At 40.4% G+C, this 26,336-nt stretch overlaps 1 protein-coding gene across 3 annotated transcripts; it reads left to right on the forward strand.

Annotated features, from left to right (window-relative positions):
• Window positions 1–7,265: 7,265 nt before the first annotated feature.
• Window positions 7,266–24,463, forward strand: LOC105466639 (spermatogenesis associated 4). Of its 3 annotated transcripts, none has more exons than XM_011715708.2 (6): window positions 7,266–7,519; window positions 9,390–9,490; window positions 9,966–10,084; window positions 10,195–10,415; window positions 20,563–20,679; window positions 24,237–24,463. In XM_011715708.2, the coding sequence occupies exons 1-6, from the start codon at window positions 7,294–7,296 to the stop codon at window positions 24,347–24,349; spliced, it is 897 nt and encodes a 298-aa protein (XP_011714010.2). In that variant the 5' UTR covers window positions 7,266–7,293; the 3' UTR covers window positions 24,350–24,463. The 3 variants fall into 3 exon arrangements, with proteins under 3 accessions (XP_011714010.2, XP_011714008.2, XP_011714011.1); XM_011715706.2 differs by having other exon boundaries at window positions 7,267–7,511; window positions 9,361–9,490; XM_011715709.2 differs by having other exon boundaries at window positions 7,280–7,511.
• The last annotated feature ends 1,873 nt before the right edge of the window (window positions 24,464–26,336 follow it).

Raw genomic sequence — 26,336 nt, forward strand, 5'->3', positions numbered from 1 at the left:
GAACTGTGTGCTCTAGGAAGGGAGCTGGCAGCTATGCCTCGGCAGTCGATGCAAATAATCGTGACCCAGTAACTCTTACTGCCAACAATCATTATCTTTATAGCTCCAGAGAGAAGACAATTAAAAGCTTGAATCTGGTGAGGGCAGAGCTCTAAAATCTCTGTCTCTTGCAGGCCAGTGATGTTACTTTTTTTTTTTTTTTTTTTTCTGAGACCAGGTCTTGCTTTGTCTCCCAGGCTGGAGTGTAATGGTACAGTCTCTGCTCACTGCAACCTTCACTTCCCGGGTTCAAGTGTTTCTCCTGACTCAGCCTCCTGAGTAGCTGGGATTACAGGTGCCTGCCACTGTGTACAGCTAATTTTTGTATTTTTTAGAAGAGATGGTGTTTTGCCATGTTGGCCAGGCTGGTCTCGATCTCTTGACCTTAGGTGATCCACCCACCTTGGCCTTCCAAAGTGCTGAGATTACAGGTGTGAGCCACCATGCCCAGACCAGTAATGTAACTTTTTTTTTTTTTTTTTTTTTTTTGAGACGGAGTCTCGCTCTGTCGCCCAGGCTGGAGTGCAGTGGCCGGATCTCAGCTCACTGCAAGCTCCGCCTCCTGGGTTTACGCCATTCTCCTGCCTCAGCCTCCCGAGTAGCTGGGACTACAGGCGCCCGCCACCTCGCCCGGCTAGTTTTTTTGTATTTTTAGTAGAGACGGGGTTTCACCATGTTAGCCAGGATGGTCTCGATCTCCTGACCTTGTGATCCGCCCGTCTCGGCCTCCCAAAGTGCTGGGATTACAGGCTTGAGCCACCACGCCCGGCCTCCAGTAACGTAACTTTTTAAAGCCAATATATCAGGATCTTTCCTTCTGATATCCTCTCAAAGGAATTGCTCGAGAGAGCTTTAGAGAATATAAATGCCCTACACATACATAAGAAAACATCCAGTGGAATTCCTGTTCTAAGTGGATTCCTGCAGGCTGCATGATGAAGAGCTGTGACTGGCTGCACATTCATTCCATTCGCAAGGTGGGCGGGATGGCATCTTTCTTCCATTTTTCTTCTCCCATGTCAGGGGAGTTCCACAAGCACACCACCCTCAAGCTCTGTCCTCACTCCCCCAGTCCTTGTCCTCCATCATTGCCACCTGCAGCACCCCTCACCTCACAACAGAGGGGATGGCCAAATGGAACTGGTTAACTGGAAGGAGAAGGGAACATGCATAGCCCCATCTTCTGCCTACCTGATCTGAGCTACCCATGGGGAGCAAGTAAAGCTGATTCAGTCCAGTTCCTAAAAACCGGAGGTATTAGTGTTTTTGTGCCAGAACACTAACAACATGCTAGAGAACTAAACGAGGAAGATTCCCAAAGATGCAAGGAAGAAAAGGATGGGGGTTTTGGTGGGCATAAGACTTGACATCAAACAGGAGAGGATCGAGAGAATCAGAAAAGGGATCCCTTATTGATCCAGGGTAGAAGAGGCAGTCAGTCAGGATATTTGATATCAGGACAGGTTTCTACAGGGAGGACCCTGTAAAAATATTCAACAGGAGCAGTGTAGGGAGAGAATATGTGAAGTTAGAGGAATGAGGACTAAGGCTGCTTCGCTGCAGGAGTAGCCCAGGGTATATCACACCGCAGGACAGACCTTCGGACTTGCTTTATCATGGCTTGAGCATACCTGATAGAACAAAGGAAGTAAGACCTGTAGAAAATAGTGTTTACCAATCTCCCTTTACCAATACACAAGATGCAATTAACCCTCCACGACAGGCTTTTAAAAAGAAAGAATTGGGTATTATGGAGGTGCTGGGGGATATTGTGGAAGGAAGCAGGGACTCCATCTCTCCCTCTCCCATACTTGTGCTTAGGCTGGATTCTTAGCCACTTCCTTCCCCTAAAAGGATGAAGACAGCATTCTGGACGTGATGCGTCACCTTTTGGGCCCCCAACTTCAGCTGCTTATTCAAGAGGAGTTTTGAAAACGAAGCCTGTGCACCTTAGCAGTTCCATATATGGCAAGAATTTCTTCTTCTAGTTGCTCCTCCCTCAACCCCATGCCCCTCTGTTCTCGTGACAATAAGGAGGGGTTTCATCAAGCTGGGTCCCCTCGCTCCAAAGGCAGTAGCTGACTGCACACTGATCCTCTCTGCAAGGTGGGCAGGACGGCATCTTTCTCCCATTCCTATTGTACTCTCCCATGTGTAGGGAGCCCCACCACTACAGCGCTCCAGGGCTCTGTCCTCACTCCCCCAGCCCCATCCTCCATAACTGCCACCTGCAGTAGTGCCCATTTTTACAAGAGAGGGAGCGACTGAATGGGATTGGTTAACTAGTAGGAGAACTGAGTGTGTCTAACCCCTTCCTCTCCCTACCTGGTCTGAGCTGCCACAGGGAGCAAATGCTCTGTTCTGCTGCTCTATAACCATGCATTTGACAGCAGCTGATTCTACCTGAATCCAGGTCCCAGGAGTCTGTGACTAGGAGAGGCGTCATTCTAGACCTGGAGTTGAATATTAGGAAGACGCTTGCCCATGGCCTAAGCCACCTTCTCAAATAACAACTCCATCAGTGACAGATTTGAGGGCTTTTTTTCCAACTGCTTTGATCTTTTGTCTTATCTGAGAATCGTTTCAGAACGCGGGAGGGAAGGGAGCATGTTTTTGAGACTCTTTATAATTCAGCAGAGTAGCTTACTCCTAAGACCTGTTCATGATAAGCAGGGCCAGCTTTGCATGAACTCTGTCATCTAGCTGTAGTAATGGTTAGTAACAGCAGGAAGTAAAATATTCATAAGGTCTGCAACGACGTTGCATAATTTCAACCTTTGCTTCTTATCACAGTTCACACTATTCATAAATGCACATGCTGTTTGTTCTCCTTTCTCCACCTCCCGAGGCGGGATAAGTGTCTGTGGAGCTCAGTTCTAATATTACCCGTCCATCCCCCACCTTTCGTCCTCAGGTATGTGAGGGCCACCCTCTTCCCTTCATTGTGTTCTCCTTGGAGACTTCACAGGAACCCACACCGTCTGCTCACAGCACCATCCTCACCTCGGAGTCCCCATCTCCCACTCAGCAGCACACTTTTGCAAGTTTGAGTTAATCTAAAACAGAATATCTCAACCTCCACATTGTGGACATTTGGAACCAGATACTTCTCATTGTGTGAGACTGCCCAGTGCACTGTCGGATGTCCAGCAGCGGCCCTGGCCTTCACCCACCAGATATCAGCAATCTGCTCCCTCCCCCAAGTTGTCAGCACCCCGCCCTGTCCCTTCTCCCTCCAGTTGTGAAAATCAAGGTGTCCCTAGACATTGTCAAATGTCCCCTGGGGGCACATTTGCCCCACTGAGAGCCAGCAATGTAGAGTAATCCTTCAGTGACTTCAACAGATGTAATTCCTTTGATATGCAAATACCTGAAGACATATTTGCTGTATACAGAGGGGTATTAAAGGAAGTGTGGATTTACAGTATCACTGCAGAATAGGACCAACGCTGTAATTGGCTCCAAGCATGGACCCCTTCTAGGCATGGAGCTTCCCAGGCTGCACAGCTTGCACACCTCAGAGACTAGGCGCGCAAGCCTGGGTTGGACTTAGACATTCAGAAGCTGGTGGGGCTTGTGACCTCCCTGCCAGTGTGACAGTAAGAAGTATTTTCCTAACTACCTTATAATTTTTTAGGCATCTCTCTCTAAGTGAAGTCAGCACTTCTCATCATTATGTTTCAAATTATTCTGTAGAACCATATTCATTATGTACATAATGACACATTGGCTAAGGTAAAACATTACTCCTTGTAAGGAAGAACTCAATTTAATTGTCAGCCAAATGGTCCCTTTCTAAGGAAATGAAAGACAGTAATTTTACCCTTTCAGTCACATTCTCTCTGGGGAAAACAAAAAAGGATTATTTTTTAAAATCTCACAAACTTTCTTCTTGAGTTGTATAGGACAAATTACGTGATCAACATGCTTTTTTTCCATGCCTCTTTATTAACACTGAGCTGGACTCAGCTGCAAGGCCCCACACTTAGAGGAGCCCCATGCTTGCTTTTACGGATCCGCTATCGTCTTGAAATTCTTAATTTTTGATCAATAAGCCCACATTTTTATTTTGTACTTCGCCCTACAAATTACGCAGCTAGTCTTACTCTGTTGTGCACGCACCAGCTCATACACTAGTACGTAACATCCATCCGGAGGGAAGTTGTCCTCTTTGGTTAAATCAGATGGAAGTGACTTAGGTAATTCCTTTACCCTATCCTGGGGCCTAACAAGCTAGAGGGAAAGGTCACACTTGGAACGAAGATGTATTTGCTTAACAATCGGCATATTGATTACAGGAAGATTTCTAACTCTTTAGCAAAACTGTTTACAATGAAGCCCCAATCCAGCTGTGCGTGGTGGTTCATGCCTGTAATTGCTGCACTTTGGAAGGCCAAGGCTGGAGGATTGATTCCTAGAGCCAACAAGTTCAAGACCCATCTCTACAAAAAATTTAAAAACCAACCAATCATTGTGGTTCGCACTTGTAGTCCCAGCTACTTGGGAAACTGAGATGAGAGGCTGAGGCGGGAGGTTCACTTAAGTCCAGGAGGTCAAGGCTGTAGTGAGCGCTGAGCACGCCACTGCACTCCAGCCTGGGCAACAGCACGACTCTGTCTCAAAAACAAAAACAAATAAACCCCAACCTATAGACCTAACCTACTTCTCTAGCCATTATCATCTAAACCTTTGGTTGATAATGTTTCTTTGGTTGATAATGTTTCTTTGGTTGATAATGTTTCTTTGGTTGATAACACCAGAACACTCTCTCTAACCCTAATGCGTTCCGTTATTTACTAAAACTCATTTCAAAAACCCCTCATATTTCTGTGCAATTGCTCCCATCAGTCATTCTGTGTGAGATTCCCCCTTCATCATCCAAATAAATTTCCAAGATCACCTTTGAAGCAGTCATCTATGCTTACTGAGCACTATGTGCTGCCCATTGTTTCAGGCTTTTTATAGATTTCACTTATTTAATCTCTACAACTTTGTGGTGTATCCTATTTATTTCCCTATTTTACAAATAAAAATGTTAAATAACTTGTCCAAAGACATATAGCTAATAAAAGGTAGTGTGAACCCAACTCTGAGACAGGTCACAGTTAATTTAGAAAGTTTATTTTGCCAAGGTTGAGGATGAGCACCCATGACACAGCCCCAGGAGGTCCTGCCATGTGCCCAAGGTGGCCAGAGAGGTTTGGTTTTATATATTTTAGGGATACAGGAGACATCAATCGACATGTGTAAGATGAACACTGATTTGGTCTGGAAAAGGTGGGACAACTAAAAGCAAAGGCAGGACAACTCAAGCAGGGAGGGGACTCCCAGGTCATAGGTAGACAAGAGACAAAGGATTGCATTCTGTTGAGTTTCTGATTGGCCTTTCCAGAAGAGGCAATCAGGTATGCATTTAGCTCAGTGAGCAGAGGGGTGACTGAAGAGGAGGCAGGTTTGCCCTAAGTGGTTCCCACTTTGACTTTTCCCTTTAGTGATTTGGAGTTGGGGGGGATCCCAAGATTTAACTTCCTTTCACAATAGAAATGGCTATTCAAAGCTTTCATCTTAATCAGCTTAAAATACCACCTTCTAAGATCAAATTAATGGTCATCTCTTTTGAGAAGACTTCTTACACTCTCCCAGGCCAAAGGATTTGCTTCCTTTCTGGTGCTAACATATGTTTACCATGGCAGAGCTTTTCAGGGTATGCAATCTTTTGACTGATATTTCTATGTCTGTATCTCTTATAAATGATCTGCTGCACAGAACTGTCCAATCAAAATTCCTGTAGTAATGGAAAGTGCCATGTCTGTGCTATCCAACATGGCAGCCACTCGCCACATATGGCTATCAAGCAGGTGAAATGTAGCCAGTGGAACTGAATTTATTTCAATTTAAGTTTAAATAGCCCCATGTGGCCAGTGGCTACCACATTGCATAGCAAAGATCTAGCACATACCCTAGGATAGTTCCTCAAAAAAAGTTTATAGAATGAATGAATCATTCATTAAAACATTTTTAGTCTAACAGAAAACACTTATATAGCTTCAGTTTGGGTTTTCTTTTTTAATCATATAGAGAACACATTGGTTTACTTTATTAATAGGCATGCATATGAATAAACATTAAAAATATTACATAATATCATTATCAAGATCTATCTCATATTTTACCACGTGTATGTATCCACAGGGCCTCATTTTGTCACCTGGCTTTCTGCAGCCTCAGGTTCCTCAGCTCAAGTGATCCTCCCACCTCAGCATCTGGAGTACTTGAGACTACAGGTGTGCACCACCACACTCAGCTATTTTTTTTTTTTTTTTTAGTAAAAGTCTCTCCATCTTGTAGTGCCCAGGCTGGTCTTGAACTCCTGAGCTCAAACGATCCTCCCGCCTCCGCCACCCAAAGTGCTGGGATTACAGGCATGAGCCACTGTGCCCTGCCAAGCAAAAAAAATAAAAATAAAAAAATAAAAAAAATTTGGCTATAAAAATTTTTAATGGATTTTAATAATTATGCTTACATATTTATAATTGCCTGTGCCAACTTTGCAGTTGTTTTGTGTTCAGATAGATCCCGAGTGACTAGATGAGTGCCTGGCACGTAATATGGACTCAATACACATCCGTTGAACTAATGAAGGAATTATGCCTACTAGGACATTTTAATTAAGTGTGAAAATCTAACCTACACATCGTTTTCAAATATTACTGTTGACAAATACTTAATGCAATAATTAAGGAAATAGTTATGCTAAATTTTGTGGACATTCATTTCCATTTTAAAGATTTTTTTCCCCCCATCTCTTCCAATTCCCAAACAAAAACTATCTTGGCCTCTGGAGTCTTCTCACACCACTCCTCTAACTAGAGGACTGAAAATAGGCCTTTGGCTGGGCAGAAACCAACAATATTTAAAATATAAAACTTATGAACAATGACAGAAGGAAAAAAAAAACACAAAACTCTAAATAGGTTAACAGTGAGGCCAACTAAATCTGAGACCGAAAGTTCTGCCCACGGTTTACACTCCCAGACCGCGGCCACACCACTGGGCCCACGGTTTTGCATATCTCAGTACCCGGCTCCGCGCTCCAAAGTCGGAGTAACGCGGCGGCGCCGGCGGCTGCGGCAGCGCTTGCGCAGGCGCTGATGTCTCGACCCGTAAGACTCCGCCGCGCCCCACGAGGCCGCCCCGCCAGCTCTAAGGCCCCGCCCCGCCTTCTGCTGTTGCCGTAGCAACCCAGAAAGCGCCATGGCTGCCGCCGGCCGGGGAAAAGGGTCTTTGACACTGACGGCGGCAGCCCTAGCCAAGTCACCGTCACTTTCGCCACAGCTAGCAGCTCCCATCCGAGGGAGGCCTAAGAAGTGTCTGGTCTATCCGCATGCCCCGAAGAACTCCCACCTGTCTCGTTCCGTTCTGCGTTGGCTTCAGAGTCTGGATCTCAGCTTCTTCCCCAGGAACATCAACAGGTGCTTGAGTAAGCCAGGCCTAGGCCCCCTCGGTGGGCGCCCCGCCTGCTTTCCACCGCCTGCCAGGCCTCAGATTGCCTACCCTGGCCTGGCTTATGTTTCAAATCAAGACCCCTCACCCACGCATACACACGAAAATACTATTAGGGAGCAAGGCTTTAACAAAATATCAAGAAACATTTTGTTTACTCAATCAAGCAATCATTAAATTGTAGACAATGTAGAATGCTTTGGTGACTACAAAAAATACTAAAATAGTCAAAGCTTTTTCTTTAGTGACATTGGGCATTAATACTGGTAAGGATGGCCAGGCACAGTTCCTCATGACTGTAATCCCAGCACTTTGGGAGCCGAGGGAGGCGGATCACCTGAGGTCAGGAGTTCAGTAACAGCCTGGCCAACATGCTGAAACCCGATCTCTACTCACAATACAAAAATTAGCCCAGCGTGGTGGGGGGTGCCTGTAATCCCAGCTACTGGGGAGGCTGCAGCAGGAGAGTTCTTGAACCCGGGAGGCAGAGGTTGCAGTGAGCTGAGATTACGCCGCTGCACTCCAGCCTCGGTGGCAGGGTAAGACTCTGTCTCAAAAAAAAAAAAAAAAAAAAAAAAAATATATATATATATATATATGTATATATATATAAAAATACACACACACACATATATATATACACACACACACTGGTAAGGATCAGTTTACCCTCTGTCAGAGATGGCATCTAGTTTGAGAGTTATCAACAAGTTTTTAAAGTTGCTGCTTAATTGTAGGCACTTTGTACGTAACTGGCAGTTAATATTTGCTCTGGGAATCCAAACTAAATTCTATAAAAATTAAGGCAATGAATCTTTTGTAGAACTCTGGTTTAGTCTCTCCTTATCAGAGAGGCATAGGTTCCAAGATCGACAGTGGATGCCTGGAACTGTGGTACTACAGAACCCTCTGTCAGAACACATTTCTGTGTATGTCTTCCATCCACACATTTAATGCCTTTTTAAAAATCTTAACTAAGCACTTATCACACACTGTGGCTGAAAGTTTTTCAGTTTGAGGTGTGATGGTGAAACTATCAAGAATTTCTTTTTTCTTCATATTTCAGGGATATAAGATTCATTCCTACCATTCTAAGCATTCTTACAACTTTCTATTAAGTTAAGAACTTTCATCTTTTCACCCAAAGGAAGAATTTTATGGTTTCTCTGTGGCATATCTGAATCACCAGCATCACTACTCTTGCACTTTGGGGTCATTATGAAACAAAATTAGAGTGACTTGCACACAAGCACATCACGCTGTACAGTTGATCTGATAACTAAAAGTTGACTGATGTCTACAACATGGAGACTCTGGACAAAGGGAGGAGTCACATCCTAGGCAACACAGAGCAGGCTGGGAGATTTCATCCCACTCCCAGAACAGAGTACAATTTAAAAGTTACAAATTATTTCTTGAATTTTCCGTTTAATATTTTCCGACTGTGGTTGACCCAAGGTAACTGAAACTGCAGAAAGCAAAACTGCAGATAAGCGGGGGACTAGTTTACTAATTTGTCTTCAGTATTTCTTACAAAGATGCCTCTGAAACTTTAAAGTGCATATGAATCACCTGGGAATCTTGTTGAACTGCGGATTCAATACAAATTAACAGGTTGGGTTCATCAAAAGAACACCAAAGCCTTTGAAATGTACATAATCTTAGCGAAATTCCACAGTAGGTTCTCCTTAGAGCAACGATCCAACAGCACTCATTTAACAAGATACTTTTAGTATGGAATATTAGGCTAGTGTTAATTATAATACAAACTGCATAATTAACTACACTTTATTTCATTTCCTAATTGCCATGGATCAGAGATTTTTCAAATGGCTTCCTAATTGCAGAAATATTCAGTATATATTACCCCTGGGAACTTGAATTATCATCCTTTGAAAATGGGACCTCTTTAAAAGTCAAGTTGGATAACTGGGCACAGTTGGAGAAGGTATGTTAGCAATCATTTACACTTTTCACTGTTAAGATGTTTGTTTTAAAGTGTGCCATCCTCGGAGCTTGCAATGAGCTGAGATCCGGCCACTGCACTCCAGCCTGGGCGACAGAGCGAGACTCCATCTCAAAAAAAAAAAAAAAAAGTGTGCCATCCTAATTTCCTGGATCTCTACAGGTGTGTGTGTGACTGTGTGATACTGAGTTGGCAGCTTGTTCCTGTGTATCACAAAGTTTATTAAATTCCAACTGTTTATGTCATGAATCACCTATGAAATTGAGCATAATGATTTCCATTAGCATGATAAATACTGATTGGTTTCCCTGCTGAATATTGTCTTTTAATAACTAACGCGTTAAACACAAAAAATGACTTGATAGGTAAATAAAAGGATGATTAAAGTGAATTCATGGTACTTGGAGATTTTTATAGAATTTCTTATGATAAAAACATTTTCTTTCTACTATTAAAGTTCCTGGCAAGAAAAAAATTTAAATTACCTAAAGAACTAATCCATGGAACAATTCATTGTAAAGCTGGAGTGCCTGAAATATTGATAGAAGAGGTTTACACTTTATTAACACATCGAGAGTAAGTTCTTTGTAATTTCCTAGTGATACAATTTAATGTGAAACTTTTGATAATATAAATCTCATTACTACAATGTTGCTTGTCAACAGTATTTTATTTTTTATTTCCAGAATTAAAAGTATCCAGGATGACTCTGTGAATTTCACGGACTATAGTTACCAGAGGCATTTACCCCTGGTTTCCAGGTCTACAGCTTCAAAGTCTATTAAAGATAACATTAGGTTATCAGAATTACTAAGCAATCCCAACATGCTCAGCAATGAACTGAAAGCAGAGTTCCTCATCCTTTTACATATGTTGCAAAGAAAATTAGGCAGAAAATTGAATCCAGGTAAGTTTTCCTTGGAAACGGCTGAGTTCTTCCAACTCTGTCAGGCTATTCTTGAGCACAGATGAAAGAAATGTCTGCACTGGCCCATTTTGCTATCTTCTGTAACTGGTTTAAAGGGAAATGACTTCTTTAATGCTAGCAGTGAAATGATTTATTAGCATTGGAGTGGTTTATAAATCAATTTTTTTGACGAAGGCATAGGTTAACATAGTATACAGACACTTCTTTTAGAAAAATGTATATGTTTATGAAAGATTCATGTAAACTTTCACAAGAAATAAGTTCACATATCAAGTAACTAAGGAGTTTAAAAGTTAAGCAGGACACTCATCCCTTGGGAAAAGCCTGGATTCCCATGATTCACTGTGGATGCTGTCTACAGTGTGGACAATGTTATCCTTTCCATAGTAGGCTTGTTCGGATGTAGATGGTAGAGCAGATTGGAACTATCATGGCAACTTTCCAGAGATACCACTGAAATCATTCTCTAAGTACCCAAACACAGCATTTGCCATCTGCATTGCCAGAATCACTGGCAGGTGGCAGAGTAATTGAACTTTCGCTCTATATTTGTTTGTTTTTCTAGCAGTTACTCAGGATACTACTCATGTATTGAAATCTTATTTCACTTGATTCCAGACATCTATAGAGACCACATCATTTCTGTGGCACCCAAACATTCAGGAAAAGAGGCAGATGTAGGTCATTAGGATTTCTCTCACCTGTGAACTTTTTCTGAAGAAAACCATTTTCTCTCTGGTTTCTAGCAAGAGAGGAAAGCACCAATTTTAACATGTCCTAAAATTGTGAGATGGATATTTTAGGTTTGGTCCTTCCTTACTCTGTCCATTCTTCCATGTCTTATATTTTGTTTTCTCTTCCTTGATTTTTGTCATCTCTGGCTTTACTCATGAATTCGTGAGAAAAGAAATAATTCAGGTCATAAATGAGGAGAATTTTATCTTGAAACACTTTGCATGTTTTTAAACATTAACACTTCGCTGTGATATTTATCACACATGCAAGTACATAATGTATATGTACAATTTAAAGAAGATGACTAACAATGAAAACACATTTGTATATCCCTACGCAGGTTAAAAAAATAGAACGTTACTAATGCCTTTACCTTCCCCTTTGTGTCCTCGGACTGCATTCTCCACATTCCCTTCCAAGGGTAACTACCATCCTGCTGCCTTTGTTTGTAATTTCCTTGATTTAAAAATCTAGGCCAGGCGCAGTGGCTCACGCTTGTAATCCCAGCACTTCAGGAGGCTAAGGCAGGCGGTTCATGAGGTCAAAAATTTGCGACCAGCAAGACCAACATGGTGAAATCTGGTCTCTAATAAAAATACAAAAATTAGCTGGGTGTGGTGGCGGGCGCCTATAATCCCAGTTACTGGGGAGGCTGAGGCAGGAGAATGGCTTGAACCCAGAAGGCAGAGGTTGCAGTGAGCCGAGAATGTGCCACTGTACTCCAGCCTGGGCGACAGAGCGGGACTCCATCTCAAAAACAAAAACAAAAAACAAAGAAAACACCAAACTATACTTACTATTTATATATTATTCTTTATTTCATTTACCTATATATAATATTTATATGTTATTTTTTATTTCATTCATACATATTTTTAACTTTAGTTGATTTTATGATACTCTGTAGTAGGCAGAATAAGCCCCCCTGTTATCCACGTCCTAATCCCTGAAACCTGTGAATATGATACTTTACATGGCAAAAGAGACTTTGCAGATGTAATTAAAGTTATGGACCCCAAGATAGGGTGTGTATGCTGGCTTATTCAGGCCAGACCTGATCTAATCACAGAAACCCTTAGAAGCAGAGATCTTTCTTCAACTGGAATCGTAGGAGATCTGGAGTGTGATAGGGTCTCAATCTGCTATTGCTGCAAGAGACAACATGGAAAGCATGAGAAGGTATGTGGTGCAGCTTCCAGGAGGAAAGAATTACCTTGGGCTGAGAGCCAGGCAAAAAACAGGGGCCTCGGTCCTGCAAACATAAGAAACTGCATTCTGCCAACAAGCTGAGTGAGCCTGCGAGAAGATTCTTCCCCAGAACTTCCAGAAAGGAATGCAGCCCTGCCAATACCTTGCTTTCAGCCTCTGAGACTCTTAACAGAGGACCCAGACTTCTGTACCGTGAGATAAAAAGGGCTGTTTTAAGTTATGATATTTGTGGTAATTTGTTATGGCAGGAATGAAAATCGAATGCAAACTCCGTAGTTAACACTGTTCCCATAATGAGATTATAAATATATCCTCATATGTTTAAATTGATTAAAGTGAAACCTTTTAAGGTTTAAACCTTTTAAAGTTTAAGTTGATTAAAGTGAAAACTTGTAAACTGTTACTTCATCTGCAATCCACATGAAGAAGCGATTGTCTCAGCCCCACGTTTTGAGTAGTCTATCCTTTCCTCACTTATTCGTAATGCCCTCTGGAGTTTCAGTTGGTGTGTATGTATGGGTCTGTTTCTGAGCCCTCTATTCAACTTTGTCTACATGTGTGTCACTTTAGCATGTGTCTTAATTATTATTGCTTTAGAATTAGTGTTGATACTTTGTAAAGTCTTAAAATTTGTTCTTCTATGAAGTGTTGTTTCTATTTCATCCACAGTAAATTTTATTGTTATGAATTTATTAATACTGCCCACTGTTATATGTATTCATATCTAACATACTATTTTGAGGTTTTTTTTTCCACTTTTTCTGTTTCTTGTTTTTTTTTTTTCACTTTTTTTTTTTTTTAATTATTATACTTTGAGTTCTAGGGTACATGTGCATAATGTGCAGGTTTGTTACATATGTATACTTGTGCCATGTTGGTGTGCTGCAGCCATCAACTCATCAGCACCCATCAACTCGTCATTTACATCAGGTATAACTCCCAATGCAATCCCTTCCCCCTCCCCCCTCCCCATGAGAGGCCCCGGGGTGTGATGTTCCCCTTCCCGAGTCCAAGTGATCTCATTGTTCAGTTCCCACCTATGAGTGAGAACATGCGGTGTTTGGTTTTCTGTTCTTGTGATAGTTTGCTAAGAATGATGGTTTCCAGCTGCATCCATGTTCCTACAAAGGACACAAACTCATCCTTTTTTATGGCTGCATAGTATTCCATGGTGTATATGTGCCACATTTTCTTAATCCAGTCTGTCACTGATGGACATTTGGGTTGATTCCAAGTCTTTGCTATTGTGAATAGTGCCGCAATGAACATACGTGTGCATGTGTCTTTATAGCAGCATGATTTATAATCCTTTGGGTATATACCCAGTAATGGGATGGCTGGGTCATATGGTACATCTAGTTCTAGATCCTTGAGGAATCGCCATACTGTTTTCCATAATGGTTGAACTAGTTTACAATCCCACCAACAGTGTAAAAGTGTTCCTATTTCTCCACATCCTCTCCAGCACCTGTTGTTTCCTGACTTTTTAATGATCGCCATTCTAACTGGTGTGAGATGGTATCTCATTGTGGTTTTGATTTGCATTTCTCTAATGGCCAGTGATGATGAGCATTTTTTCATGTGTCTGTTGGCTGTATTAATGTCTTCTTTTGAGAAATGTCTGTTCACATCCTTTGCCCACTTTTTGATGGGGTTGTTTTTTTCTTGTAAATTTGAGTTCTTTGTAGGTTCTGGATATTAGCCCTTTGTCAGATGAGTAGATTGCAAAAATTTTCTCCCATTCTGTAGGTTGCCTGTTCACTCTGATGGTAGTTTCTTTTGCTGTGCAGAAGCTCTTTAGTTTAATTAGATCCCATTTGTCAATTTTGGCTTTTGTTGCCGTTGCTTTTGGTGTTTTAGACATGAAGTCTTTGCCCATGCCTATGTCCTGAATGGTACTACCTAGGTTTTCCTCTAGGATTTTTATGGTATTAGGTCTAACATTTAAGTCTCTAATCCATCTTGAATTAATTTTCATATAAGGAGTAAGGAAAGGATCCAGTTTCAGCTTTCTACTTATGGCTAGCCAATTTTCCCAGCACCATTTATTAAATAGGGAATCCTTTCCCCATTTCTTGTTTCTCTCAGGTTTGTCAAAGATCAGATGGCTGTAGATGTGTGGTATTATTTCTGAGGACTCTGTTCTGTTCCATTGGTCTATATCTCTGTTTTGGTAGCAGTACCATACTGTTTTGGTTACTGTAGCCTTGTAGTATAGTTTGAAGTCAGGTAGCGTGCTGCCTCCAGCTTTGTTCTTTTGACTTAGGATTGTCTTGGAGATGTGGGCTCTTTTTTGGTTCCATATGAACTTTAAAGCAGTTTTTTCCAATTCTGTGAAGAAACTCATTGGTAGCTTGATGGGGATGGCATTGAATCTATAAATAACCTTGGGCAGTATGGCCATTTTCACGATATTGATTCTTCCTATCCATGAGCATGGTATGTTCTTCCATTTGTTTGTGTCCTCTTTTATTTCACTGAGCAGTGGTTTGTAGTTCTCCTTGAAGAGGTCCTTTACATCCCTTGTCAGTTGGATTCCTAGGTATTTTATTCTCTTTGAAGCAATTGTGAATGGAAGTTCATTCATGATTTGGCTCTCTGTTTGTCTGTTACTGGTGTATAAGAATGCTTGTGATTTTTGCACATTAATTTTGTATCCTGAGACTTTGCTGAAGTTGCTTATCAGCTTAAGGAGATTTTGGGCTGAGACAATGGGGTTTTCTAAATATACAATCATGTCATCTGCAAGGAGGGACAATTTGACTTCTTCTTTTCCTGACTGAATACCCTTGATTTCTTTCTCTTGCCTGATTGCCCTAGCCAGAACTTCCAACACTATGTTGAATAGGAGTGGTGAGAGAGGGCATCCCTGTCTTGTGCCAGTTTTCAAAGGGAATTTTTCCAGTTTTTGCCCATTCAGTATGATATTGGCTGTGGGTTTGTCATAAATAGCTCTTATTATTTTGAGGTACGTTCCATCAATACCGAATTTATTGAGCGTTTTTAGCATGAAGGGCTGTTGAATTTTGTCAAAAGCCTTTTCTGCATCTATTGAGATAATCATGTGGTTCTTGTCTTTGGTTCTGTTTATATGCTGGATTATGTTTATTGATTTGCGAATGTTGAACCAGCCTTGCATCCCAGGATGAAGCCCACTTGATCATGGTGGATAAGCTTTTTGATGTGTTGCTGAATCCGGTTTGCCGGTATTTTATTGAGGATTTTTGCATCGATGTTCATCAGGGATATTGGTCTAAAATTCTCTTTTTTTGTTGTGTCTCTGCCAGGCTTTGGTATCAGGATGATGTTGGCCTCATAAAATGAGTTAGGGAGGATTCCCTCTTTTTCTATTGATTGGAATAGTTTCAGAAGGAATGGTACCAGCTCCTCCTTGTACCTCTGGTAGAATTCGGCTGTGAATCCATCTGGTCCTGGACTTTTTTTGGTTGGTAGGCTATTAATTATTGCCTCAATTTCGGAGCCTGCTATTGATCTATTCAGGGATTCAACTTCTTCCTGGTTTAGTCTTGGAAGAGTGTAAGTGTCCAGGAAATTATCCATTTCTTCTAGATTTTCCAGTTTATTTGCATAGAGGTGTTTATAGTATTCTCTGATGGTAGTTTGTATTTCTGTGGGGTCGGTGGTGATATCCCCTTTATCATTTTTTATTGCATCTATTTGATTCTTCTCTCTTTTCTTCTTTATTAGTCTTGCTAGCGGTCTGTCAATTTTGTTGATCTTTTCAAAAAACCAACTCCTGGATTCATTGATTTTTTGGAGGGTTTTTTGTGTTTCTATCTCCTTCAGTTCTGCTCTGATCTTAGTTATTTCTTGCCTTCTGCTAGCTTTCAGATGTGTTTGCTCTTGCTTCTCTAGTTCTTTTAATTGTGATGTTAGAGTGTCAATTTTAGATCTTTCCTGCTTTCTCTTGTGTGCATTTAGTGCTATAAATTTCCTCTACACACTGCTTTAAATGTGTCCCAGAGATTCTGGTATGTTGTATCTTTGTTTTCACTGGTTTCAAAGAACATCTTTATTTCTGCCTTCATTTCGTTATGTACGCAGTAGTCATTCAGGAGCAGGTTGTTCAGTTTCCATGTAGTTGAGCGGTTTTGATTGAGTTTTAGTCCTGAGTTCTAGCTTGATTGCACTGTGGTCTGAGAGACAGTTTGTTATAGTTTCTGTTCTTGTACATTTGCTGAGGAGTGCTTTACTTCCAATTATGTGGTCAATTTTGGAGTAATTGTGATGTGGTGCTGAGAAGAATGTATATTCTGTTGATTTGGGGTGGAGAGTTCTATAGATGTCTATTAGGTCTGCTTGCTGCAGAGATGAGTTCAATTCCTGGATATCCTTGTTAACTTTCTGTCTCGTTGATCTGTCTAATGTTGACAGTGGAGTGTTGAAGTCTCCCATTATTATTGTATGGGAGTCTAAGTCTCTTTGTAAGTCTCTAAGGACTTGCTTTATGAATCTGGGTGCTCCTGTATTGGGTGCATATATATTTAGGATAGTTAGCTCTTCCTGTTGAATTGATCCCTTTACCATTATGTAATGGCCTTCTTTGTCTCTTTTGATCTTTGATGGTTTAAAGTCTGTTTTATCAGAGACTAGTATTGCAACCCCTGCTTTTTTTTGTTCTCCATTTGCTTGGTAAATCTTCCTCCATCCCTTTATTTTGAGCCTATGTATGTCTCTGCGTGTGAGATGGGTCTCCTGAATACAGCAGACTGATGGGTCTTGACTCTTTATCCAGTTTGCCAATCTGTGTCTTTTAATTGGAGCATTTAGTCCATTTACATTTAAGGTTAATATTGTTATGTGTGAACTTGATCCTGCTATTATGATATTAACTGGTTATTTTGCTCATTAGTTGATGCAGTTTCTTCCTAGCCTAGACGGTCTTTACATTTTGGCATGTTTTTGCAATGGCTGGTACCGGTTGTTCCTTTCCATGTTTAGTGCTTCCTTCAGGATCTCTTGTAAGGCAGGCCTAGTGGTGACAAAATCTCTAAGCATTTGCTTATCTGTAAAGGATTTTATTTCTCCTTCACTTATGAAACTTAGTTTGGCTGGATATGAAATTCTGGGTTTAAAATTCTTTTCTTTAAGACTGTTGAATATTGGCCCCCACTCTCTTCTGGCTTGGAGAGTTTCTGCCGAGAGATCTGCTGTTAGTCTGATGGGCTTCCCTTCGTGGGTAACCCGACCTTTCTCTCTGGCTGCCCTTAAGATTTTTTCCTTCATTTCAACTTTGGTGAATCTGGCAATTATGTGTCTTGGAGTTGCTCTTCTCGAGGAGTATCTTTGTGGCGTTCTCTGTATTTCCTGGATTTGAATGTTGGCCTGCCCTACTAGGTTGGGGAAGTTCTCCTGGATGATATCCTGAAGAGTGTTTTCCAACTTGGTTCCATTTTCCCCCTCACTTTCAGGCACCCCAATCAGACGTAGATTTGGTCTTTTTACATAATCCCATACTTCTTGCAGGCTTTGTTCATTTCTTTTTCTTCTTTTTTCTTTTGGTTTCTCTTCTCACTTCATTTCATTCATTTGTTCCTCAATCGCTGATACTCTTTCTTCCAGTTGATCGAGTCGGTTACTGAAGCTTGTGCATTTGTCACGTATTTCTCGTGTCATGGTTTTCATCTCTTTCATTTCGTTTATGACCTTCTCTGCATTAATTACTCTAGCCATCAATTCTTCCACTTTTTTTTCAAGAGTTTTAGTTTCTTTGCACTGGGTACGTAATTCCTCCTTTAGCTCTGAGAAGTTTGATGGACTGAAGCCTTCTTCTCTCGTCTCGTCAAAGTCATTCTCCGTCCAGCTTTGATCCGTTGCTGGTGATGAGCTGCGCTCCTTTGCTGGGGGAGATGCGCTCTTATTTTTTGAATTTCCAGCTTTTCTGCCCTGCTTTTTCCCCATATTTGTGGTTTTATCTGCCTCTGGTCTTTGATGATGGTGACATACTGATGGGGTTTTGGTGTAGGTGTCCTTCCTGTTTGATAGTTTTCCTTCTAACAGTCAGGACCCTCAGCTGTAGGTCTGTTGGAGATTGCTTGAGGTCCACTCCAGACCCTGTTTGCCTGGGTATCAGCAGCAGAGGCTGCAGAAGATAGAATATTGCTGAACAGTGAGTGTACCTGTCTGATTCTTGCTTTGGAAGCTTCCTCTCAGGGGTGTACTCCACCCTGTGAGGTGTGGGGTGTAAGACTGCCCCTAGTGGGGGATGTCTCCCAGTTAGGCTACTCAGGGGTCAGGGACCCACTTGAGCAGGCAGTCTGTCCCTTCTCAGATCTCAACCTCCGTGTTGGGAGATCAACTGCTCTCTTCAAAGCTGTCAGACAGAGTCGTTTGTGTCTGCAGGGGTTTCTGCTGCGTTTGTTATTGTTTACTGTGCCCTGTCCCCAGAGGTGGAGTCTACAGAGACAGGCAGGTTTCCTTGAGCTGCTGTGAGCTCCACCCAGTTCTAGCTTCCCAGCAGCTTTGTTTACCTACTTAAGCCTCAGCAATGGCGGGCGCCCCTCCCCCAGCCTCGCTGCTGCCTTGCCGGTAGATCACAGACTGCTGTGCTAGCAATGAGGGAGGCTCCGTGGGCGTGGGACCCTCCCGGCCAGGTGTGGGATATAATCTCCTGGTGTGCCCGTTTCCTTAAAGCGCAGTATTGGGGTGGGAATTACCCAATTTTCCAGGTGTTGTGTGTCTCAGTTCCCCTGGCTAGGAAAAAGGATTCCGTTCCCCCTTGCACTTCAGGTGAGGCAATGCCTCGCCCTGCTTCAGCTCTCGCTTGTCGGGCTGCAGCAGCTGACCAGCACCGATTGTCCGGCACTCCCTAGTGAGATGAACCCAGTACCTCAGTTGAAAATGCAGAAATCACTGGTCTTCTGTGTCGCTCGCGCTGGGAGTTGGAGACTGGAGCTGTTCCTATTCGGCCATCTTGCTCCGCCCCCCTCTTGTTTTCATCTTACCTATCTTTTCTTTTTTGGACCAAATTTTTTTCCAAAGATTTTTTTCCCACTAATTTTGAACATTTTAAATCTCTACTCTTTTTAGTGCCAATCTATACATTTTAGCATGCATACTTATCTTAGTCTAAAATTAATATCTTCACTCTCTTCCTGAAACTGCAAGGACCTTAGAACACTATGACACGGATCCCTCCCTGCCACCCCTTTACCTCCTTTCAGTGCTTTCGTTGTCTGGCATTTTAGTTCTGTCCAGTTATATTTTAACACCACAAATCAGACATCATTGACTTTTGTTTAAAAGTCTATCTTTGTAAAAAACTAACCTGCATCTCTGTTGTCTTTTGAACACATTTGTTCTTTAGCTACAGGTCATCTCAACCGTTCCAAATCTTGAACAGTACTCTTTCTCCAGTCTTGATTCCTGAGACTGCTGATTTTAAACGTTTCTCATTTGTGGCCAAAGTAATTAATTATGATAATTATAGTTCTGGCAATGTTACTGACCAGAGTTGTGTTTAGTGTTGATAGAGTATGACTGGTGAGTAGCAATTAACTTAGCAATTTCTTCAAGCCTCAGTGAAGGATGAGCTGCAGATGCAGAGGAGGAAGTGATCTTTAGAAGCACAAGGAAATTGCCCAAGTATTTCAGCTTACAGGATTAGTTAAAAAGAAATATGGGAAACATGGAAATAATTTTAATTCACAATTTTTATCATATAAAATGTTTGCAAAATGAAAGGTACTGTATGATTTTATCAAATATAAAACTAGATAAAACTAACCTACGATGATAGAAGTTAGGATAGCACTTTCCTTTTAGAATACTGTCTTGGAAAGACATGAGGGGGCTTTGGGGTACTGGTAATACATCATTTCTTGATCTGGATGATGGTACCCTCAGTGTATTCACTCCACAAATTCATAGGAGTGAACTACACTTATTGTTTCTTTGCCTTTTTGTACATACTTTATAATTGAATAGAAACTTACCAAAGACTAACAGGAACATAAACACATTACCTTTAAAGTAATTATTTTGTGTATTAAATATATTGTGAGCAATGCGGGGAGGGATTATTAATCTATGTATTCAACTACTCAGGAATATGATAAACAGAAATTTAAATGATTTACTGAATTTTTAAATTATGGCGTCTTACTTTGACAATGGCCATTATGACTTTTTAAGAAATAACTTCTGTGTTCATATTTTATAGAATGGTTTGACGTGAAACCAACAGTGGGAGAAGTTACTCTCAATCACCTTCCTGCTCAAGCCTGTGGGCACAGATATAATTCCAAAGTTATAAGAGGAAGAGTTGCCCCTGTTTTACGTAAGTTTTAACTCTTTGCTTCTTAAAATTGATTGTTTTTTTTGCTTGACTTTCTTCAATTAAAGTTTTTAAAAACGGTTAAATAGTTAAAATGTTGGTGTAGGTCAACTTTCAGTCCTACACTGTCAATTACATTGGTATGTAGTTCTTTATGGTAAGTGAAGGGAACATGTGGTCCGCTAAGTCGCTGCCCCCGCCCCAGCCTGCTACAATCAGATCCACTTGAGTTCTGATTTATGCTTAAATAGGTGAGTCTGAAAAACGTCAGGGTCATAGACTTGAAAGCTCAGTTCTTTAGTAGTCAGAAGATGAGTCCGTGAGTCCTGAGACAGATATAGATACTTGCATACTAAGAATTCTCAATCAGTTGTATTACAAGAAGTCACTTGATTAAACCCTGTTAATTCAGAAAGCATTTATACGACACCAAACTCTAGCCCACGGTCCAAATTCAGCCTGTTGTCTATTTTTGTATAGTTCACAAGTTAAAAATAGTTTTTACTTTTTTTTTGGAGATGGAGTCTCACTCTGTCACCCAGGCCGGAGTGCAGTGGTGCGATCTCGGCTCATTGCAACTTCCACCACCTGGGTTCAAACGTTTCTCCTGACTCAGCCTCCTGAGTATCTGGGACTACAATGCACGCTGCCATGCCTGGCTAATTTTTTGTATTTTAGTAGAGATGGGGTTTCACTGTGTTGCCCAGGCTGGTCTCGAACTTCTGAGCTCGGGCAATCCGCCCTCCTCAGCCTCCTAAACTGCTTGGATTTAATGGTTTAAAAAAAAAAAAAAATCAAAAGAATAATAGTAATTCCTGACACATAAAAATCCTATGAAATTCAAGTTCCCGTGCTCATAAATAACAGGGAACAGAGCCACTCCTGCTCAACTTATGCCTTGCTTATGGCTGCTTTGACACTACAACAGTTGGTTTGAGTAGTTGCCAAAGTGACTGTCTAGCCTAGAAAGCTGAGTTGCCAGATTTAGCAAATAAAAACACAGGACAATGCAACAAATACGTTTGAGGACATATTTAGGACATATTTTTACTAAAAATTATTCACTATTTATCTGAAATTCAAATTTAACTAGGTGTCCTATATTTTATCTGGCAAGCCTACCACAAAGCCTAAAATATTTACTCTCCAGCCCTTTACAGAAAATGTGTGTGGACCTCTGCTACAGATTATGTTTCCTGACCTGTTCAGGCATTTCACCGGGGATAAAAGTTCTTTGTTTACATAGAGTCTTTGAGAGCCCTGCCAATTTTCCTTTTTTTTTAAACAAAAACAAAAATGAAAAAAAACTTATGATTTTCCAGAACCTTTAATATGCTAATATGCATTGTAAATACTAAAGAGAAGACAGGCAGAATGAAGTGTTTTCCAAACTCTATTTGATCACACATCACTATTTGGTTTTGCTTTGCTTAATGGTCTTGTATAACTAGTGTTCCTCATAGCACACTTTTTAATGTCCAAACATCAGGCCAGCCCATCAAAATCCCGTTAACTCTTCATCCACCTGAGGCATAGTAAGCATAATAGAACCAACGGAAGTGGATAACAATGTTTCAATGGGCCAGGCGCGGTGGCTCACGCCTGTAATCCCAGCACTTTGGGAGGCCTAGGTGGGCGGATCACGAGGTCAGAAGATCGAGAAAATCCTGGCTAACACGGTGAAACCCCGTCTCTACTAAAAATAAAAAAATAAAAATGAAAAAAATTTAGCTGGGCGTGGTGGCGGGCACCTGTAGTCCCAGCTATTTGGGAGGTTGAGGCAGGAGAATGTCTTGAACCCGGGACGTGGAGCTTGCAGTGAGCCGAGATCGCGCCGCTGCACTCAAGCCTGGGTGACAGAGTGAGGCTCCATCTCAAAAAAACAAAACGAAACAAAACAAAACAAATGTTTCAATGAATAAAATGCATCCATAGTTTCACCTTTAGATTCTAGGAATATATCCTGTCCTTCAGCCTGCCTTAACTTCTTCTGTTGGTGACATTTGTGGCGAAAGTTCCAGCAGGGAGGGAGGTGAAGCCACAGGGGTAGGGTGAGCATGGGAGGAGGGGATCAGGAGGTATGGAAAGGAAACTGCAGGTAAGTTTTGTTTTTGTGTTTAACTTCCTTGCCTCATTCCCCTTATGATTGACTGAATTTCACCGGGGCAGGGAAAGAGCAGGGCCACCTGCTTTGGGACCTGCAGTGAAAGGTAGAAAGTAGTAGTGATGAGTCACAGCACGGCTTCCTTCCTGTGTAAGAAAGAGATGCAAATAGACTAGAGACAGAAATTGATGCCTGCTGATATTTGAATTGCTAAAGAGTATTTCTCATTTTCGTTATCTTTTTTGAAAATCTTCAAGGTGCACATACGAGTTTTTAGAAAAACTACATGCTATCATTACTTCAGATCAGGATTCCAAGTAAAATGAATTTTTGCTTTTACAATTTTAATAATGTATAAGCTGCCATAAATAACTCCTCCCATTTTATTCTCTACTGCTCTTTTTTACAATTCTCTGGATGCTCTTTTATGATTCGCTTTCACCTCAATAGTCTTGCTCTCTTTGGAAAAAGAGATGGTTTTATGGAAGCCTTCACTGGACAAGGTAGATCAGGATGGGAAGGTGAACATACATTTATTTTTTTTACTTGTCTCAATCCAGATATATACTTGGATTCTCTTAATCTAGGCACACAGTAAATTAATCAATGATGTGGATTCAGCTTTGGTAATTATATGGATGAGAATTATTAAGTGTTAAATCTTTTTTTCTAAATTTGTTCAAAGGATTTCATTTAGTTTCTGAAAAGAGGGTAAATAGTTCAGGTCAGTTATCATAGTTTGATAGTTAATGGAAGGAGGAGATGCAAAAACACTAGACTGTAGGAACTTAACTCTACGTTACCATCTAAGATTTCATATAATGACACTGAAATCACAGGCTGTTCATCTGAAAATCTTCTAATTATCAAACAGGGTGGCCAAAATTAATCATAATATAGGTTATTACCTTTGCTTTTTTCTTTTTATAACACTCAAGTTCCTCTACTTGTTTACCTAAATTTAGTATCTAGCAAAATTATGGGTCAATGGAATATAGATGTCTTAGTTGCCACTGGCCCCTCCCATTAGAACTGAGTGACCTGAAGAGTCTGGGTGGCTAGCTGGAATGCCTCAGTGTAATCAGAGTTCCAAAAACTGTATTATGAATCATGGACATTTGTCAAACCTAAATATAAAATTGTGCTACTGTTGCCTCAGCTGCTTTCTGAAGCAATATCTAAGAATAGTTGGGTCATATTCAGTATCAGATGCACCAAAATAAACCCTGGAGAATTTTAGGCTGATGACTTTTGGAAGTGGCTGACATTCAGACTTTTTTTTATCCATGAGTACTATAATCCGTGATTTAAATATTCTTGTTTACCAGGCATTTAGATTAACTGTGCTCCACCTGTTGCCAATCATTCTGCATATATTTGATATATTAGACATGTTGATGCTTGTATAAATATTTAGTAACCATGAATTGATTTTAATTTTATTTAAATGCCCCAGCAAATATAGGTAATGGTGGCAATTCAAATAGAGAAATACATGTGAAGCAAGCTGGACAACATTCTCATTACTCTGTTATGAAACCTATCAGAAACATGGAAAAGAAACCTTGAAAAGCACCTGTCAAATGGCTTTGAAGAAATGATGCCATCATCTCTCGCCATAATAAAGAATCGCCCAGTATTGAATGCATTTCAATAATAAATAGAGTGGTGTCTTTTCCATAATTGTGTTAAAGAACATTTCTTTTCCATTCAATTTGTTTATTAAACTCCTATGCCAGGTACTGTTGAAAATACAAAATTAAATAAATTAATACAGAATGAGCAAAAATAATTTTAAAGGTATAAACATAATTCACCATGATGAGTAAGAGTTCTTTCTAATAATTTTGTAGGAATGGTAAATCTACTTCTTAATGTTTTCCTTATTAGAAATTAAAAGTTACTGCTTTGCCTATTATATAGTTACATCACATTCATTAATTAAATTTTATTCTGAATGATTATTATACTATGGCCCATAGAACACCTTGATCATCTCTAAGAACAGCCTGAACTTAAACCATTAAAAAGATAGGTGTCCCTTCTTTTGAAAACAAGTTGTGGGGAAAGAAAATCATCCTTTTCTTGGAACTTGGTTCTGGTGTTTAGCAATACATTTAGTTCAATTAAAAAGTTCCCACTGGTTGCTGCTATGCCCCATATTTTAACTGAAGGGAAACAAAAGCAGACTGATGTCCTGAAAAACTAATAATCTTTTATATATTCATGGTAATTTTATATTTTATATGTGAAAAATTTTCAACTGGTATTATTTATGTTTTGATACTAGCTCATTAACAGTCTCATTTGACTTCCAAGATGAACATTACTAATGTCAATTTCCAGCTAAACTTACCAGTTTTTTGGCATTTTTGAAAGTTCACACTGTTTTATTAGCAATTCTACCTTCAGAGACTTCCTTGTTAAATTTTGCATTTTTAGATAGATAACATTTAAGAAGACTAAGAAAGCCCTGATGATACAGGTAACTTACTGGGAATGTGTTCAAAATCCAGTTTTATCTGAGGTAAGAGATCTAGGTCAAATGCATCTCTTAACCAGCTATAAGTAATGTATCTGTTGTCTTGCATTCTCATGGGACAATCTAAAGTGCAAAATTATGAGAATAATTTTTAACCTATATAGTTCCTTTGGAAAAGGTTTGAGAAACAAGTCTTTGAAGCTCAGTCATGAAAAAGATCCACAGAAGAGGGTTAGTTTTGGGTAGAGTCAAATAGTAAGTTTCTTTGTCCTCTTGGTGCTGTGTTCAATCTCCTGAAAGAGCTCATCACTCATGGCCCGACTATGGTAAGTTCCCAAGAATCCTGTGGAACCTATAGAGATTGTGGAAAATAGGAAATAGTCTGTAGGCTTTATTACATAGTGATTATGTAAATGAAGATACCAAGGATGGTCAAAATGCGTAACCTCAAGAGCTTTTTGAGGACAAATTGTGCAACAGAAGCCAACACTACAGGAATATCTTAGAAAGACCATTTACTTCAAAAAGAATCTTTGACAGAAGGAAGCAATGAAATTTTCTAGGAACTATAGCAGCTGCTACAGGAATAGAAACTTTTCAATTGAAAGAATACTTATGGGAATAGAACCTACTATGACATAGCATTTGTATTAATGAGTAAGCACTTTCTCCATTTTTTATACTAATTGTGGGGTATATTGTAGTCAGTGTTTCTAAAGTGAAGAATCAGCCTCTGGAACAATTCAATGAAGTGATTTTCCTAGGTTACTGAGTAGGGTAACAACTCAGTTGGACAGCTTAGCCCTTTCACAGCTCTGATGACTCTGATCCAAGCATTTATGGAGAAACACTTGTCTTTCAATGGTGTTTTGGGGAAAGAAACAACTACTCATCTTAGCAGGTAACTATGTCGTATCAGGATTTAACTGTAATATTTAATAAAATTTAAAGAACCTGAAGTACATACATACACGTAAATCTAGATAATGACATGCCAAATTATAGCATAGTCATGATACATAATTTTAGCATGAAAGTACATATTTCATTTAGGTACAAATATCTCAAAGATTT

Source organism: Macaca nemestrina, chromosome 3, assembly GCF_043159975.1.
Source record: "Macaca nemestrina isolate mMacNem1 chromosome 3, mMacNem.hap1, whole genome shotgun sequence".
Lineage (NCBI taxonomy): Eukaryota > Metazoa > Chordata > Mammalia > Primates > Cercopithecidae > Macaca > Macaca nemestrina.